Below are 19831 nucleotides of genomic sequence, written 5' to 3' on the forward strand. Positions count from 1 at the left end.
ACATAAGTGCTGTTGGGCTGGGAGTGGGAATTAATAAAAGGAGCAAGTCAGGGCGACCCAGAAAGGAGTGGAAGAAAAGGAAATGAGGGCTTAGTTGGGAAAGGCCACTTGGAAGAGATGCACCTTCAATGAGACTTTGAAGGTGGGGAGGGTAATTGTCGGATATGGAAAAGGGAGGGTGGGCATTCCAGGCCAAAGGCAGGATTGATGGAGAGATAGGTGAGATTGAGGTAGAGTGAGAAGGTGGGCATTAGAGGAGCAAAGTTTATGGGCTGGGTTGTAGTAGGAAAGCAGCAAAGTGAGGTTAGAGGGTACAAGGTGATTGAGTGCTTTAAAGCCAATGGTGAGGAGTTTCTGTTTGATGAGGAGGTAGATGAGCAACCATTGGAGGTTCTTGAGGGGTGGGGAAACATGGACTGAACGTTTTCATAGAAAAATGATCCGGGCAGCAGTGTGAAGTGTGGACCGGAGTGGGGAGAGATAGGAGGCAAGGAGGTTGATACACTATTTTTAGCTCTTGTTTGAGGTCTCTGGGTAGACATAAGGTGGAAGAGGAGAGGTCAGGCATGGTGGGCCTTTCTAGGGTTTCTTCTCAAAGCCCAGGAAGCAGAGTTGGTGATTGTCTAATTTATCATCTAATTTTCATCTCTATATTTTTGCCCAGTGCATAGTACAGTGCCCTACATAAAGTAGGTGCTTAGTAAATACCATGTCTGCTACTACCACCACCACCTCTACCCCCCTCACTTTGGCTGGTTTTCCCCTGTAGAGTCTTATCTCTTGGACTTTGATATTCAGACAGCAGGTGATACCTTAGCTGGAGACATTCTCTTCCTGCGGTGAAATTGTAAACAAAACCCTGACCTTTTGATGTTGCCTTTGTCACAAGGAGAAGGAAGTGCTGGTGTTACCTGGGGCCACGGGCTTTTAAACCCCACAGTAGCCTGCTTCTAGAAGGTGCTAAGGCAGAGCTTATGATTTGATTTCTAATTTTATCTATCACGCAGATACGGTAGTTGATGCATCTTTGGGTACTATAGGTGGTTATTCTAGCGTGTGGCGAGGCACTCTTTAACCGTGGATGGAAGAGGGTGGTAAAGCGCCAGCTAATAAATGTTTGCTGTCAAGGAGATGTTGCATTATTATTATTGATAATAATAATTATTATAACAGTAACTTTTAAGCATGTTATAGGTGCTAAGCACTGGAATAAATAATAATAATAATGATGGTATTTCTTAAGCGCATACTATGGGCCAAGTATTGTTCTAAGCGCTGAGGTAGAAACAAGGTGCCTCACGTGGGGCTTGCAGCCTTAAACCCCATTTTATGGATGAGATAACTGAGGCACAGAGAAGTTAAGTGACTTGCCCCAAGTCACACAGCTGATAAGTGGCGGAAGCCGGGGTTAGAACCCATGACCTCTGACTCCCAAGCCCGTGCGCTTTCCATTAAGCCACACTGCTTCTAATAGAAGATCAATCAGGTCGGGCATATTCCCTGTCGCACATGGGGCTCACAGTCCAACAGGGAGGAGAATGGAGAAAACCGAGGCCCAGAAAAGTTCAGTGAATTGTCCACGGTCACAGAGCAGGCAAGTGGTAGAGCTGGAATTAGAACCCAGGCCCGTGACTCCCAGGCCCATGACTCCCAGGCCCGTGCTCTTTCCACTAGCCCTCACTGGGTCTGAGAATGTTTCCCAGCAGTTATTTCTAGGGAACACTGGGCTTCATCAGGGTCTTTTGAGTTCTCTGATTATCTGCCTTTCCTCAATCTAATCAATCAGGTGATCAATGGTATTTATTGAGTGTTTACTGTGTGCAGAGCACTGTACTAGACTCTTGGGATAGTGCAATATAAGAGAGTTGGTAGACACATTCCCTGCCCACAAGGAGCTGAAAATCTAGAGCTTACAGTCTTACACTCAGCATACACATGAGAAGCAGTGTGGCTCAGTGGAAAGAGCCTGGGCTTGGGAGTCAGAGGTCATGGGTTTGAATTCTGGCTCTGCCACTTGGCAGCTGTGTGACTGTGGGCAAGTCACTTAACTTCTCTGGGCCTCAGTTACCTCATCTGTAAAATGGGGGGTAAGACTGAGCTTCACTTGGGCCAATCTGATTACCCTGTATCTACCCCAGCACTTAGAACAGTGCTCTGCACATAGTTAGCGCTTAACAAATACCAACATTATTATACACATCCATAGCACCCAGAAGTAGGTGAATTAGCTCAGCCAGAGCTGTCAGCCCTTGTTCAAGGGTAGGAGGCTTGACTGAGGCCATGGCCATGGGCGATTCTAGTTAGAGGGTCAGGTCCCCTGGGCCCACCTGGCCTGGTGTTCTGTGGCCCCTGAGTTCTCTGTGTGTTCAATGGTTTCTCTAAACACCAGCGTTCTACTCAGAGATTCCTTTCGTAAGGTCTCCAGGTATGTGGGAGTTATCCCTGCTGGATAGGCGAGAGGCACGCATTAGCCATGGGGAAACTGAGGCCCAGGTTTGCTCAAGGTCTGAATTAGTAGAAGGGCTCCAGATGAACCCAGTGAACCCAGTGCCCAGGCCCCAGGGGAGTCTTTGAGAATCAACTTCTGCATCACCCTCCTCTCTGACTTCTCTGCCCCTCCATCCTCTCCCCTCTCCCCTCTCCAGTCCATACTTCATTCACTCTGCTGCCAGGACCATGTTTCTAAAAAATCCTTCTGTGCATGTGTTCCCATCTTCAAAAACCTCCAGTGGTTGCTCTTCCATCTCCTGTCAATCGGAAACTCCCCACCGTTAGCTTTAAGGCACTCAGTCTGCTCTCCTCCTCCTCTATCTTCTCTCCTCTCCCACTATACCCTAGCTTGCACATTTAGCTCTTCTAACACCAACCTATTCACTCTGCTCACTCTTATCACTCTTACTGCTGATCTCTTGTCCATGTCCTTCCTCTAGCCTGGAATTCCCTCTCCCTTCCTGTCTTTTTAAACATCGCTAAAATCCACCAGTTCCTCTCCATCCAACTGCTTCCACCATAAGCTCGTTGTGGGCAGGGAACAGGTCTACCAACTCTGTAATTTTGTTACGTTGTACTTTCCCAAATGCTTAGTGCAGTGCTCTGCATACAGTAAGAGCTCGGTAAATATGATTGATTGATCCAATTACCTATCCTACCCCACCTTGATTAGCTGCAGCAGCTTCTTAGTTGCAGCAGCCTCCTTCCTGAATTCCCTGTCTCCTGTCTGTCTCCAATCCAGTCCATACTTCTCTCTGCTGCCCAGATCACTTTCCTACAAAACCGTTCAGTCCATGTTTCCCCACTCCTTAAAAATTTCCAGTGGTTGTCCATCCTCCTCCTCATCAAACAAAACTCCTCACCATTGGATTTAAAATACTCAGTCACTCCCCCCCCCCCCCAATCTTACCTCTCTGAATTCCTTCTACAACTCAGCATGCTCACTTCACTCCCCTAATGCCAGGCTACTCAACGGAACCTCATCCAGCCATCCTGCCTCTGGCCTGGAACTCTCTCTCTCCCTTCATATCCTGCAGACAATCACTCTCCCGAACTTCAAAGCCTTATTAAAGTCACATCTTCTCTAAGAGGTCTTTTACATCTAAACTCTCATTTCTCCAACTGCATCTCCCTTCTGTGTCGCCCTTGTACCCTTTATTCACCCCACCCTCAGACCGGCAGCACTTATGAACATATCCATAATTTATTTTATTGTCTGTCTCACTCTCTAGACTGTAAGCTTGTTGTGGGCAGGGTGTAGCTCTACCAACTCTGTTGTATTGTACTCCCCCAAGCGCTTAGTACAGTGCTCAGTACTCAGTAAGCACTCAGTAAATATGATTGATATCTGACAGAACACCATTCTCCCCATTTTCAGAGATCTACTTGATGATGGTGATGATATTTGTTAAGCACTTACTATGTGTCAATCACTGTTCTAAGTGCTGGGGTAGATACAAGCTAATCAGGTTGCGCATAGTCCATGTCCCACATAGGGCCCTTAGCATTAATCTTTGTTTTACAGATGAGGGAACTGAGGCACAGAGAAGTTAAATGACTTGTCCAAGGTCACAGCCAAGTAGCGGAGCCAGGGTTAAAAGTCAGAAGGGCCTGGGTTCTAATCCCTTCTCTGCCTCTTGTTGGTTGTGTGACTTGGGCCTGTGCTCTGTCCAATAGACCATGTTGCTTCTACTTAAATCACGATGCCTCCAGGAATCCTTCTTTGATTAGCCCTCACCTTCCCCCTCCTATTTTTTTCTGCCTTCTGGGTTGCCTACGCACTTGGGTCCATATCCCATTATTTACCCATATTATTGTCTATCCCCCTCTTTAGATTAACGGGGCTCAGTGGAAAGAGCACAGGCTTGAGAGTCAGAGATCATGGGTTCTAATCCCGGCTCCGCCACTTGTTAGCTGTGTGACTTTGGGCAAGTCACTTCACTTCTCTGTGCCTCAGTTACCTCATATGTAAAATGGGGATTAAGACTGAGCCCCATGTGGGAGAACTTGATTACCTTGTATCCCCTCCAGGGCTTAGAACAGTGCTTGGCACATAGTGAGCGCTTAACAAATGCCATTATTATTGTTATTAGTAGAGGCAAGGAACTGCTTGTTCTCTTGTATTCTCTTGAGGATTGATTGGTTTATTGGTATCCCCTAAGTAGCTTGATACTCAACCCCCACCCCCTCTCCCACAACACAAATATACCTATTTTTATTCTTAGTTCCTTCTCCTTCCTGTAATTGATGTTAATGCCTGTCTTCCCCTGCTACATTGTAAGCTCAGTGAGGTCAGTGATCACATCTACCAACTCTATTGTACTCTCATAACACATAGTTTAGTGCTCTGAACAGCAGTAATTGCTCCCTAAGTATCATTGATTCACTGACAGATCGGAACATGCCCAGGGGGCAGATGGGTTCAGGCACCTCCACCAAGAAGAGCCTGGATCTGGAGGCCCTGTGGTGTGTGTCTCCAGCCCCAGCTCTGATCCCTCAAACTGCTCCCCACCAGCTTCTTCTGCCTGTTGTTGTATTGTACTCTCCTAAGTGTTAGGTACAGTGCTCTGCACACAGTCAGCGCTCAGTGAATACGATTGACTGACTGACTCCATGAAGGAAAAGTGCAATTTAACTTGACCCTGCTCCATAGGGCTCAGCTATAAACAGCCCCCACAAGAGATGATGATGATGATGATGATGGTATTTTTTAAGCACTTTTTATGTGCCAAGCGCTGTTCTAAATTCCAAGCGCTTGGGTAGACACAAGGTAATCAGGATGCCCCACATGGGGCTCACAATCTTAATCCCCATTTTACAGATGAGGTAACTGAGGCCCAGAGAAGTGAAGTGACTTGCCCAAAGTCACACAGCTGACAAGTGGCAGAGCTGGGGTTAGAACCCACGACCTCTGACTCCCAACCCCGTGCTCTTGCCACTAAGCCACGTTGCTTCTCATTAGGCAGGATATCTGCTAGGATAGTGGCAGGTAAGGTAGGGTTGGCGTTCTGATCCTAAACCTCCTATTGTCGGCCAATCAATCATTCAGTGGTGTTGATTGATCAGTGATTGAATGTGGTGCCTATCCTGTGGAAAGTGATGTACTGGCTGCCTGTCATGTACAGAGCACAGTACTGGATGTCCCCTGACTGCTGAGCACTGGGTGTCTGCCCTGTGCAGAATCTTAAAGTAGGTACTTGAGTGAATCCAGCAGAAGCAAACCACGTGTTCCCTGCCAACAGCAGGCAAAAGAACGCTCAGCTGTCCCGGAGCACCGTCTAGGGACGAGAGCTGTTCGGCTCCCCCAGCTCCACTTCTTTCCTTCCCGCCCAGTAACCGAGGCCCGTTTCCTGTTTCAGGCCACAGCACGTTGCGATGCTCCAGGCCCCTGAGCACCAAGTCCAGCTGGCCCCGGCAGAAGGAGAAGAAACCCTCTGAGGTAGGTCACCATCCTCAGGACTGTCCAGGGCTGCCTGGCAGGAGGAGGAGGAGCTTGTCGGCTCAGGAAGGCAGGGGCGTGGCAGTGCCCACGTTGGGTTGTTTGGATCCCAGCTGGATCCCTGCCATTTACATCCAGGGTGGCGCCACTGTCCAGAGAGCTGGGGAACATCCTGGAAGCAGCAGGCCTCCTGGGGGCGGGGGTGGGGAGGAAGAGGGTGCAGGAGAATGCCACTCAAGAGTATTTTTTTCTCCAGGCAAAGCTTGCCAGCTTGCCCAGGGACCTTGAGGTTCACTTTATTTAGACTCCAGCAACTTCCTAACCGGGTCTCGGGTTTCTCCCCATGGGTTTCTCCATTGTCTGGGCTCCAGGGGTTGATGGTGGGCCTTTGGTTTTCCAGAGTTATCATTTGTTATCCTCACCGAGGACTTGGAGGTAATGGTGATTATTCCCATTTCATAGGAAATGGAAGTCCAAAGAAGTTCAGAATCTTGTTCAGGGTCATATAGCAGGCCGGTGGCAGAGCTGGGGTTAGAACTGGGATCTCCTGGATCCCAGCCCTGGGAACTTTTCTCTAGGCTCTGCCATTTTAAAGCCTCAGTTGGGGTGTCTGAGGGATCAGCTGCCAGGTTGGTGCCCCCCCTGTCGTTGTGATTGGAGGAGCAGATTGACCGAAGATCTTACCATCCCCAGTCTGGGACAGATTGACTGTGGGAGAGGAGAGTGGCAGAGGCACAGAGGGGTCTCTACAGAGGTTTTTGGTTAGGACACTGATTTTTCAGACTCTGCCATGCCCCACCTTTGGAGAGCTTGTCCCCTGCTTTGTTGGCCTTTGGAAATGCCTGGTTGACAGTTTCCCAGCTGCTCGCCTTCTGGGTGTGACAGTGTTACATTTGAGAAGCAGCGGGGTCTTGCGGAAAGAGCACTGGACTGTAAGTCAGAGGATCTGTGTTCTGCTTGCTGTGAAACCATGGATAAGTCGCTTAACTTCAGTGGTCTCAATTTCCTCATCTGTATAATGGCGCTTAAAAATCTGTTCTCCTTCCCCCTTAGACTGTGAACCCCAGGTGGGTCAGGGACTGTATCTGCTTGCATTGCATCTATAGCAGTGATTAGCACATAGTAAAGTGTTTAACCAATAATCTTGTCTTATGCTGCGGAGTCCTTTCCGACCCATAGCAACACCACGGACACTCTCTTCCATAGCGACACCAAGGACACTCTCTTCCATAACGCCCCGTTCTCCGTGTGCAGTCGTTCTGGTAGTGTATCCATAGAGTTTTCTTGGTAAAAATACAGAAGTGGTTTACTGTTGCCTTCTTCCGCACAGTACACTAACTAGAATCGTCACCCTTGGGTCTCTCTCATGCCGCTGCTGCCCAGCCTGGGTGAGTTTTGGTTGTAGCAGATTGCCATCCACTCGCTAGCCGCTGCCCAAGCTAGAAATGGAATGGTTAGGCCTCCTCTATAGCCCAGAGTGGTAGAGTACTGGAAACACTCCAGGTGTGACCCTGAGAGGGGTAACAAACATTCATTCAAGCCACATATCCAATCCATCACTAAATCCTCCGGGTCAACCTTCACAACATCACTAAAATTTGCCCTTTCCTCTCCATCCAAACTGCTACCACATTAATTCAAGCACTTACCCTATCTCACCTTGATTACTGTATCAGCCTCCTTGCTGACTTCCTTGCCTCCTGTCTCTCCCACTTCAGTCCGTACTTCACTCTTCTGCCCGGATCATTTTTCTGCAAAAATGTTTCCCCACTCCTCAAGAATAATAATAGTAACGATGATGGTATTTGATAAGTGCTTACTGTGTGTCAAGCACTCTTCGAATTGGTGGGGTAGATCCAACTTAATCAGGTTGGACACAGTCCCTGTCCCACATGGGGCTCACAATCTTAATCACTATTTGACTTAATCCTCTTAATCCCCAGATGAGGTAACTGAGGCCCAGAGAAGTTAAGTGATTTATGCAAGGGCATACAACGGACAAGTGGTGGAGTCCGGATTAGAACCCATGACCTTCTGACTCCTAGGACCCTGTTTTGACCTCTACGCCATGCTGCTTCTCCCTATGCAGTTCTTTCCCATCCACCTCCACATTAAACAGAAATTCCTTACCATTGGCTTTAAAGCACTTGCTCCCTCCTATCTCACCTCACTACTCTCGTACTACAACCCAGCCCACATGCTTCGCTCCTCTGGTGCCAATCTACTCACTGAGCCTCCATCTCAGCTGTCTCACTGCTGACCTCTCTCCCACATCCTGCCTTTGACCTGGAATGCCCTCCCTCTTCATATCCGACAGACAAGCATTCTCCCCTCCTTCAAAGCCTTGCTGGGCCCTCTTTTCCCCCACCCAGCCCCACAACGCTTATGTACATATTTGTAATTTATTTATATTAATATCAGTCACTACTTCTAGACTGTTGTGGTCAGGGGATGTGTCTGTTATATTGTATTCTCCCAAGAGCTTAGTACAGAGTGCTTTGCACACCGAACGTGCTCAATAAGTACGATTGATTTGATTGATCGATTGGTTCAAGTCCTAAACTCTTTCCACTAGGCCACGCTAGCTTTTGTTAATAGGGAGAGGTAATTACTGTCGGGCATAAAAATAGACCAAAATGGGAAGACCGAGTTCTTGAGTCAGAGAAGACATGTAAGTGCTTGAGCAGAAGCCTGGCCTAGTAGATAAAGCGTGGTCCTGGGAGTTGGAAGGACCTGGATTCTAATCCCAGCTCTACTATTTGTCCACTTTGTGACCTTGGTAAAGTCACCTAACTTCTCAATGCCTCAGTTACCCGAGGATTAAGATTGAAGTTTAAGATTAGGATTAAAATGGGGATTAAGACTGTGAGCCCTATGGGAGACATGGAATCTCCCCCTGTGCTTAAAACAGTGCCTGTCACAGAGTAAGTGTTTAACAAATATCGTAAAAAACTGCTAGGGTAGCGGCTCACTTGCTGCCCACAGCGAAGTGATCACATGCTGGGGTCAGGGAGTCAGAGGGAACCATAATTAGTAACTGATACCAAAATTATAATTATTAATGCTGTGATCCACCCGGAAGCCCAAGGTGTTGAAGGGATGTGATCACGTACTGGGACTCGGAAGGACCTGGGTTTTAATTCCAGCTCTTCCACTTGTCTACTTGTCAGCTGTGAGACCTTGGCCAAGTCACTTAACTTCTCTTTGCCTCAGTTACATAACCTGTAAAATGGAGGTTAAGACTGTGAGCCCCATGAGAGACATGGATTTGAGGGTGTTTGTGGGAGTCAGGGAAGGGCATTTTGAAGTGGAAGGTTGCTGCTGTTGCTGCTGCTTCTGCTCTTTTGGAGAACAGGAGGCAGGGTGGAGAGAAAGGAGGGGAGGGGGAGATATCCCCTGGGGTGCAGAAAGAGCCTGGGGAAGGACCCAGGCTCAACAGCCCCTGGATCAGAGGCATCCCTCCCCTTCTTTCCCTCCCCTCCCTTCTCTCCCACCTCCTTTCCTCCTGGGCCAGAGAACCAGATTCTTCTTGCCATCTGAGTCACTCTGGGAAGAGACATTTGCAAATAAATCTGTTATCGCCGCCCCAGGCCTGCAACTCTTGAATTGGGAGAGAAAAGGCCATTGTTAGCAGATAAAGGACTGAAGAGTAGTAATAAAGAGCACCTTTCCCCATCCCCTGGGAGGAAGTTTCCAGACCGAGCCCATCCCCTAGAGGAGACGGGAGGGGTGTTAAATGGCCATCAGATGAAAAGACCCTCCAGAACAACCATTAGTGTCCTCTTGTCTTGGACTGTCCCTTTGTGCCACTGAGACAAAAGCCTCCAAACTGAGAGGATACAAGCCAAAAGACCCGGGGGAGGGAAGCTTCAGACTTGTAAATTGGACAGAGGGGGCTGGGCCATGGCTCTTTGGATTCTGGAGCCCCTTCTCTCCTTCCCCAAGACTTCCCAACCATCAACCAGGCATCCTTCCTCAATCCATCCACCCACCCAATGCTGGTATTTATTGAGCGCTTACTTTGGGCAGAGCACGTGGCTTAGAGGAAAGAGTGGGCTTGGGAGGCAGTGGACGTGGGTTCTAATCCCAGCTCTGCCTTTTGACTGCTGTGTGACCTTAGGCAAGTCACTTAACTTCTCAGTGCCTCAGTTCCCTCATCTGTAAAATGAGGATTAAAGACTGAGCCCCACTTGGGACAACCTGATTACCTTGTATCTACCCCAGCTCTTAGAACAGTGCATGGCACATAGTAAGTGCTTAACAAATACCATCATTATTATTAGTAGTAAGGTCATGGGAGAGTAAAGAGCTCTTGTGGGCGGGGAGCATGTCTGCTAAGGTGCTCTGCACCTAGTAAGTGTTCAATAAATACAATCGACTGGATTGATAAAATAAAATTGCAGATAGTGGATGCAATAAAGTTTATATAGAGTTGTCCTTCAGAGTTGAACAGGGCACCACCAACTGTGAAATTTTCCTATGAGTGGGTGTGTGTCTGAAGCAGAGTTTAAAGTTAAACCTCAGCTTCTTCCCCCACAAAATCACTCTCCTCTTCTTCCTTCTTTTCTATTAATGATTATGTTTTTGTTTGTTAAGCACTAAGTATGTGCCAAGCCCTGTACTAGATACAAGATAATCAGGCTGGACACAGACCCTGCCTCACGTTGGGCTCACATTATAATGGGGAGGGAGAACAGGTATCTAATCCCCAATTTACAGATGAGGAAACTGAGATACAAAGAAGTGAATTGACTTGCCCAAGACCACATAGCATACAAGTGGCCAAGTCAAAATCAGAACCCAGATCTTTTGACTCTCAGTCCTATGCTCTTTCCAATAGGCCGCTTTCACCCATTCCCCTTCCTTCCTCCCTTCCTCCCTCCCCTCCCTCTCTTCCCTCCTTTCCCTCCTCCCCCTCCCCTCCCTTCTCTCCCTCTCCCACTCCTCTCTTCCTTCCCTTCCCCTGACCACCCCCCCCCCCCCCCCCCGCATCCAGAACCTACAGAAGTTTGTGAGAACCATGTTTTCAAAGAGGTCCTGGGGCTTTCCTCTTCATTAATCATTAGCTTTCTCAGCTATATATTACTAATAGCAATTGTGGTATTTGTTAAGCATTTACTATGTGCCAGGCATTGTAATAAGCACTGGGGTAGATCCAAGGTAATTGGGTTGGACACAGTCCCTGTCCCACATGGAGCTCAGAATCTTAATCCCCATTTTTGATGAGACAACTGAGACATAAAGAAAAAGTGAAGTGATTTGCCCAAGTGGCAGAGCCAGGATTAGAATCCAGATCCTTCTGACTCCCAGACCCATGCTCTATCCACTAGGACACGCTGAGTTTCTAGGTCAGACAAGTGACTGGTTGAAAGGGTCAGAAGCATTATCATCATGGTCATCTGTTGAGCACCAATCATGTGTGGGGTACTGCCCTGAATGTCTACTGTAGAAAGTCCTGCACTGGGGTCCTGCTACAATCAGAACACTATTCTGGACACCTTCTTGTGTGTGGGAATGTTCTATGGTGTATCTAACCTAGAGTGTGTAGGGTGCTGTACTCTGTGCGGAAAGTGCATTGAGTGATTACTACTGCGGAGTACTGTACTGGGTGCTAGTTGTATGGAGCACTGTATTGAGTTCCTACTGGGCTCTTGGGAGTATACAGTGCAAGTGGGCCACACTGCTTTGTCCTCAACCCCAACTTAGATTTGATGAGACTGGAAATTTCTGCTCTGGTCCCCACTTTGCTGAGCTTGCCTTATAATTACATGAGCACTCCTCCTCCTTCTCTCTTCTCCCACTACACCCCCACTTCCAAGCCCATATTCTCACTGGGCCTGATTCTCCTGACCTCTTGCGCACATTCTCTTTCCACCTTGGAATCCTCTAGACTAAGTTTGCTGTGGGCAGTGAACGGGTTTACTGACTCTATTGTGTCGTACACTCCCAAGGGCTTAGTACAGTGCTTTGCACACAGAAAGCCCTCCAGCAGACCAGTGCTCTCGCCATCTTCAGGGTATATCTGAAATTGCATTAAAGCAGCATGGCCTAGTGGATAGAGCATGGGCTTGGGAGTCAGAAGAATCTGGGTTCTAATTCTGCCCCCACCACTTGTCTGCTGTGTGACCTAGGGCCCACCTACCCAACCACCTGCCCGCCTGCCACTTCACTTCTATGGGCCTCAACTACCTCATCTGTAGACTGGGGATTAAGAATATGAGCCCCATGTGGGAAAGGGACTGTGTCCAACCTTATTAGCTGGTATCCACTCCAGCGCTTAGAACAGTGCTTGACACATAGTAAGCGCTTAACAAATACCATTATTATTATTATTATTATCTCCTCCAGGAGATCTTCCCTGAGTAATCACCTACCTCCCCATGTGATACCCCCACCCAGCTACTACTTCAGCACTTCCAGGTCACCGTTGCCCTTGGGTGCCCACCTCCCCACTTCCCCCTGCTCCCTAATACTTAGATATTAATTATGTATTACTTCCTGTGTGACCTTGGGAAAGTTACTTAACTTTTGTGCCTCAGTTACCTCATCCGTAAAATGGGGATCAAGACTGAGACCCAAGTGGGACAGAGACTGTGTCCATCCTGATTAGCTTGTATCTACCCCAGAGCTTAGAACAGTGCTTGGCACATAGTAAGCTCTTAATAAATACCACGATTATTATTATTACCTATAATTCATTTTAGATTCTATCGCCCCTACTGTATTGTAAGCTCCTCAGGGGCAAGGATCATGCTTACTATTTCTAATTGTTTTCTCCCAAGTGCTTGGTTCAGTCAGTGGCCTACACTGAATGGGCACCTAATAAATGCCACTGATAGATTTATTGATTGATCATTGCCCTGCCCCTCCCCAGGGGTTGGCATGGCTGCTTTACACACAATAAGTGCCCAATTAATACGATTGAATGAAAGAATGGTGGAGATTGGCAGCCCTCAGAGGGGGCAGGGGCCATAAATATGACAGTTCATACTAGCCCAGCATCTCCTGTCAATCCAGCCAATTTGACTGCTGTTCCGTTTCCAGAGTTGGGTTATCCATGGCAATAGGGGCAGGCTGGTCCCCCAAATTAGTGAAGCAGTCTGTCACAAGCCTAATGGGTTACGGGCAAGGCAAGAGAGGGATTGGGAACTTGAATATTCATTCCTCAGGAGTTTCGCATTAGGGTCCAAGTCAGTGAGGGAAATGTCCAGCTCCTCAGAACTCTGTTAGCGGCCCAGAGAAGCTGAATGCTTGGCAAAGCGCGGGGATGACCAGACACCCCTAGTAGTCCACATTCCCAGTTTCTTGGCTAGGGCTGGCATCTGTAGCCACTCTCCAGAGGCCTGCTGTTGGCCCAAGGTCACACAGCAGACAAGTGGCGGAGTTGGGATTCAAACCCAGGTCCTTCTGACTCCCAGGCCCATGCTCTATCGACTAGGTCACGCTGCTTCTGATTGTCTTGCACCTTTAGCATCAAAGTGCCTTAAGTGCTTAGTACAGTGCTCTGCACAAAGTAAGTACTCAATAAATACTATTGAATGAATTTAGCAGAAAGATTAGTACATAGAGAGCGTTTAGTAAGTACCATCATCACTTTATTTTAATGGTATTTGTTAAGTGCTTGCTCTGAGCCAGACACTACTAAACACTGAGGTAGGTACAAGCTAATTAAGTTGGACATCAATCCCCATTTTCCAGGTGAGGCAGCTGAGACTCAGAGAAGTGAAATGATTTGCCCAAGGTCACACAGCAGATAAGTGGCAGAGCCAGAATTAGAACCCAGGCCCTTCTGACTCCCAGACCCCCATGTTCAGAGAAGCAGCGTGGCTCAGTGGAAAGAGCCTGGGCTGGGTTTGAATCCCAGCTCTGCCATTTGTCAGCTGTGTGACTGTGGGCAAGTCACTTAACTTCTCTGTGTCTCAGTTACCTCATCTGTAAAATGGGGATTAAAAAACTGTGAGCCCATATGGGACAACCTGATCACTCTGTATCTACCCCAGTGCTTAGAACAGTGCTCTGCACATAGTAAACGCTTAACAAATATCAACATTATTATTATTATTATAACCATTTGACACACTACTTCTCTATCAATATTATTATCAATATTATTTGTTATTATGTTCTCATGCCCAAAGTTCTAGGGCCAAGACTTGTTATTCGTTCATGTCAGGGGACTTCATCATCAGCTGCTTCATCATCCAGACAGGATCAGGGCCATTGTGAAATGCACCACAATGACCACAATGGGGATTAAGAGTGGGAGCCCAATATGGGACAGGGACTGTGTCCAACCTTATTACCTCATTTCTACCACAGTGCTTAGAACTGTGCTTGGCACGTAGTAAGCACTTAAGTATGATAATTATTATTATTATTATATCCCCTCAACTTTCCCATCACTGTAGACAGCACCACCATCCTTCCCATCTCACAAGCCTGTAACCTTGGTGTTGTACTCGATTCATCTCTCTTGTTCAACTCACATATTCAATCAGGCACCAAATCCTTGTCATTCAACCATCACTCAAGCCGCCCTTCCTCTCCAGCCAGACTGTTACCATGTTAATCCAAGTACATATCCTCTCCCTCCTTGATTATTGTATCAGCCTTCTTGCTGACCTCCCTGCCTCCTGTCTCTCCTCACTCCAATCCACACTTCGCTCTGTTGCCCTGATCATTTATCAACAAAAACGTTCAGGACATGTTACTCTGCTCCTCAAGAACCTTCAATGGTTATGTTCATCTCCACAGTCATTCAGGCGTATTTATTGAGAGCTTACTGTGTGCAAAGCACTGTACTAAGTGCTTGGGAGAGTACAGTGCAACAACAAACGAACACATTCCCTGCCCACAATATGCTCACAATCTAGGGAGAAACTCAAACAGAAACTCCTTATCATTGGCTTTAAGCACTCAATCCCCTTGCCCCCTCTAACCTCACCTCGTTACTTTCATGCTACAACCCAGCCCGCACACTTCACTCCTCAGGGCCTACTCATTGTACCTTGGTCTTGACTACCTCACCACCGACCTCTTGCCCACATCCTGCCTCTAGCCTGGAACACCCAACAGATGAACACTCTCTGCACCTTCAAAGCACATTTTCTCCAAGAGGCCTTGCCTGCCAAAACCCTCATTTCCTATTCTCCCACTTACTTTGGCTTGTATTCACCCCTCCCTCAGCCCCACAGCACTTATGTACATATATGTAATTTATTTATATTAATATATGTCTCCCCCTCTAGACCGTAAGTTCATAGTGGGCAGAGAATGTGTCTACCACCTCTATTATACTCTACTCTTCCAAGCGCTTAATACAATATTCTGTATACAGTAAGTGCTCAATAAATATGATTGTTTGATCGATGGACTGATTAGAGGGAGGCTCCCAGGGGGGATTTCCCTGCTTGTCAGGCAGGTAGGCAATCAATCAGTGGTCTATACTGAGCCCTTACTATGTGCACAGCGCTGTACTAATTGCTTGGGAGAGGACACTGTAACAGAGAAGCAGCTTTGGCCTAGTGGAAGGAGCCAGGGGCCTGGGAGTCAGAGGACCTGGGTGCTAATCCTAGCTCTGCCATTGTCTGCCGTATGGCCTTGGGCAAGTCACATAACTTCTCTGTGCCTCAGCTACCACATTTGTAAAATGGGGATTAAGACTGTGAGCGCTATGTGGGAAAGGAACAGTGTCTGACCAATTATCTCGTATCTGTCCCAGTGCTTAGAACAATGCTGGTCCAAAGTAAGCACTTAAAAACCATTTAACAAAAATAGCAGACACTTCTGCTCATAACAAGTTGTCAGAGGGAAAGAGCATGCCATGAACCGGTCAGTGGGGGCCCCAAAGTCTCTCGGCCAGGTAGATATTTGCACGGCCCCACAGCCCTGCAGCTACCCGTGGGATGCCGCCACTCACCAGAGCGAAAACCTCTGGGTCCTCTGAGTGACATTTGCGGGGCCAAGCCCCCTTGGATCCGGGAAAAGTCCCAGCTGGCAGCAGATCTCCACTTCCCACAGGGAGGATGACATCAGTGAACATTTCCCAATGATTTGGCCGGGAGGAGGGTCGAGATTGAAATGGGAGATTTCCGAGGCTGATAATGCTCGTACTAAATCTTTTCCCACTCAGTGCATTTCCTCCCCACTATTTTCCTCCGCGAACGGATTCTTGATTGATGGCTGCCGTTCCTTCTGAGTTCTGCTCCGTGGCAGTTGTGTGCGCTGCAAGGGGGAGCTGGTAATTCCCGTTCATAACTCTCGGGGTCAACAGTAGATAAGTGGATAAAGTTTGCAAGATGCTGCAGGTTGATATTTATGTTGGGAAAGACGGGGTGTCAGGAGGTTTGGGGGAGTACTTTCTGTAGGTGTCTGGGCCTTGGAACCAGGCTGGGGGGAATTAAGGGTCCTATCAGCCATCCACTTTCAGGCGGGATCAGGGAATGGGGTGAAGGAGGAGTAGGGAGCCCGTAGGTTTGTCCAGTTAAAAAAGCCAATGGGGAGAGAAAGAGAGACAGGGAAGGAGAGAGAGATGGGGGAAGGGAGAGGGAGAAAGAGAGAGAAAGACAAATACACTAACTTTTCTTTGAGTGGAGCAAAAAGAGGGCAGGAAAAGAAGGAGGGAGGAGGACTCGGAAGAGACTGGCTCCAAAGGGCCAGTAGGCCAAAAAGTCACTGTTTGAAGGATGTTTTCCCCCTGATTGGAAGCCCTCAGGCCTTGTCAGAACCGTGGCATGAGCCAGTTTGAGCATCTAAGTCAGAACACTGTAGGCGCCATCATCCCCCTGGAGTGAAGCACCTGTGGAGAGAGAGAGAGAATTTGTGTATGAGGGGTGGAGGGTCCGGGGCGGGTGGGGGGGAGCATTTTTGGAGCAGATTTGATTTGTGGGGATGGCGGCCTTTGTCAGAAGAACACTATCGCAGCATTTCAGTGGGGGTCTTAGACGAAACTGACCCTTTTGTATGGGGCTGTACGGAGTCCTGCTGTTCTTTATTCAGGGGAGTCGATTTAAGCAAACGGATTCACGGGAATAATAAGAATGCCTTTCTATTTTTATAACTGCTCTCTGTTGGTGGAAACTCCAGGCCCACTCTTTCCTCCCACCCTGGTTTCAGGAGGGTGGTGGTCCAGCTGGCGGGGGTCCGTGGGCTGGATGAGTGGAGAGTTCAGCCCAGGAAATCCAGTTTGGTCCAGTTTCCTAGGAAGGGGAAGTGCATCTTGGTAAGGATCATTGAGGTGGTGAAGGGGCTTGAGGGGTGGAATTTGAGAGCGGAGATAGCTCGTCTCTAGACTATAAACTCATCGTACTCTCCCAAGTGCTTAGTGCAGTGCTCTGCATACAGTAAGCGCTCAATAAGTGTGATCTACTGGTGGGTATCCAGAGTTTCTGTTCGCATGGATGGGGGCAAAGGAGGGAGAATCACCCATCTCTGGTCATCTGATTCTCTCAGGGGTTGGCAAAGTTGGTGTTAGCCAGCAGGCATTGCCCTTTGCAGGGATTTGGCAGGAGGAAGGCTGACCCCTTCTGAGGATTTAGGTGACAGTGAGTCACTAATCCCACAAGGACTGTAAACTCCTTGTGGGCAGGGATTCGTCTACCAGCTCTTTTGTATTTTATTCTCCCAAGCACAAAGTTCAGTGCTCTGCACACAGTAATGCTCCATAGATACCGTTGGTGGTCTAGTTGACTGAGTCACCGTAGACTGAGGTCTATGTGGGCTGGGGACTGTATCTGATCCACTTACCTTGTATCTGCCCCAGCACTTAGTAGAGTGGTTGGTGCTTTAAGCCCAACTTGCCAAAACCTGGACCAGGCTCCAGCACGGACTGATGCTTTTACTTCATTAAGAAAAAGAAAGCATCGGGCAGCTTTTCAAGTAGAGAAAATCCTGAATGGAGGCGCTCAGTCTAGCAGCTGTTTCGACCAGAAAAAGGCTGTGATTTAGCGACAAACCCGGCAACTGCTTAATTGCCGTTTCATAAGATGTCGGGAGAAAACGGAGAAATTTACAAACTCTCACAGCATTGTCCCCGTGGAAGGTTTCCACTTACAGATTTACCGCTCCCAGGATCTTCCGTGCTCTGTGGTAGAAAGATGGCACCAGGTCAAAGGTTAGACAGTGGTGCCATCATTTCTCATTGCTGATCCTCCGCTTCGGCTTTAGTTAGTGCTCTCCTTCTGTCAGAACTGCAGGTTGGGACCAGGGTGACTGATTGACCTGGTTGGGGCAATTTCCCGGAGATGCGGGAAGTTTCCAGGTTCTTTCTCCGTCCCCGGAGACAAGGGAGAAAGGGAGAAGAATTGAATCCCCATTTTGCAGCTAAGGGGACTGAGGCACAGAAGTTAAGTGACTTTCCCAAGGTCATCCAGCAGATGAGTAGCAGAGACAGGATGAGAATCCAGGTTCTCTTGAATCGCAGGCTTTCCAATAGGCCATGCTGATTCCTTTTGGTTTCCTATAGAGTCCAAGTGCCGGTCAATCATTCATTCATTCATTCATTCATTCATTCATAGTATTTATTGAGCGCAGTCAATCAGTGGTATTTTTTGAGTGCTTTCAGTGTGCCGAGCACTGTACTAAGTGCTTGGGAGAACCCAGTAGAGTTGGTAGGTGTGTTCCTGCCTACAAGAAGGTTACAATCTAGTGAAGGAGCCAGACAATATAATATATTACAGATCAGGGAGACAACAGAGTAACAGGATAAGCTTGTTGTGGACAGGGAACTTGTCTTCCAGCTCTGTTGTATTGTACTCTCTCAAGCACTTAGTATAGTGCTATGCACAGAGTAAGCACTCAATAAATACCACTGATTGATTGTTTGATAACGATATAGGCATAAGTCCTCTGGACCTAAGTGTGGGTTTGAATGCAAGGCTCTAGCCAACACAGAAGAGTGGGGATATGAGAGGTTAGTCAGGAAAGGCTCTCTGAAGAAAATGTGATATTAATAAGGCTTTGAATCAATCAATCAAACAGTGAGCACTTATTTTTTGAGCACTTACTGTGAGCAGAACACTGCACTCAAGCACTTAAAATGGGGGAAAGTGTAGGCCTGAAAGTATTTTAGAAGCAGCATGGCTAGGAGATAGAGCACAGTCCTGGGAGTCAGAAGGACCTGGGTTCTAGGCCTGGCTCTGCCACTTGTCTACTGTGTAAGCTTGGGCAAGTCACTTCACTTCTGTGCCTCAGCTACCTCATCTGTAAATTGAGGATCAATACTTTGAGCCCTTTGTGGAACAGAGACCCTATCCAGCCTAATTAGCTTGTATCTATCTCAGCCCTTAGTTTGGTGCTTGGCACATAGTAAGCACTTAATAAATACTATATACATATATGCCAAAAGGATCCAGCTCCTCTCTATAGGTAGATTTCCACTTAGACCAGCCAGGACAAATGTCTGTCCAGTTTTTAAGAGCGATTACAAAGCCTCTTACTTCTTTAATTAGGAGACCCATTTGAGTGCCAGTCTGATTATGTAGCTTGTTGTTTGTCGATCAATGAACCATTGGTATCTGTTGAGTGCTTACTGTGCATAGAGCACCGTGCTAAGCACTTGGAAGAGTATAGTGCAATAGAGTTGCTAGACATATTCCCTGCCCACAAGGTACTTGCATTTTAGAGAATGAGATGTACATTAATATGAATACATAAATTATGGTTAGGTATGTAAGTGCTACGCGGCTGAGTAGGGTGAATACTAACTGCCCAAAGGGTACAGATCCAAGTCCTTAGGTGACACAGAAGGGAGTGGGAATCAAGGGAAAAAAAGGACTTAATCGGGGAAAGCTTCTTGGAGGAGATGTGACCTTAATAAGGTTTTGAAGGTGGGAAGAGTGGTCGTCTGGCCTATATGGAGGGGGAGGGAGTGCCAGGCTAGAGGGAGGACTTGGAAAAGGAGTC

General features: G+C 47.7%; 1 protein-coding gene across 4 annotated transcripts in view; it reads left to right on the forward strand.

The window, feature by feature from the left end:
• The window catches only part of JADE2 (jade family PHD finger 2), a 127850-nt gene that overhangs the window by 15691 nt on the left and 92328 nt on the right, over positions 1 to 19831 (forward strand). For all 4 annotated transcript variants that reach the window (XM_029050420.2, XM_029050418.1, XM_029050419.1 and 1 more), the window contains exon 3: positions 5850 to 5929. In XM_029050420.2, the coding sequence (XP_028906253.1) occupies positions 5850 to 5929 (80 nt within the window). The remainder of the gene's footprint in view (positions 1 to 5849; positions 5930 to 19831) is intronic.

Source organism: Ornithorhynchus anatinus, chromosome X1 (genome assembly GCF_004115215.2).
Source record: "Ornithorhynchus anatinus isolate Pmale09 chromosome X1, mOrnAna1.pri.v4, whole genome shotgun sequence".
Lineage (NCBI taxonomy): Eukaryota > Metazoa > Chordata > Mammalia > Monotremata > Ornithorhynchidae > Ornithorhynchus > Ornithorhynchus anatinus.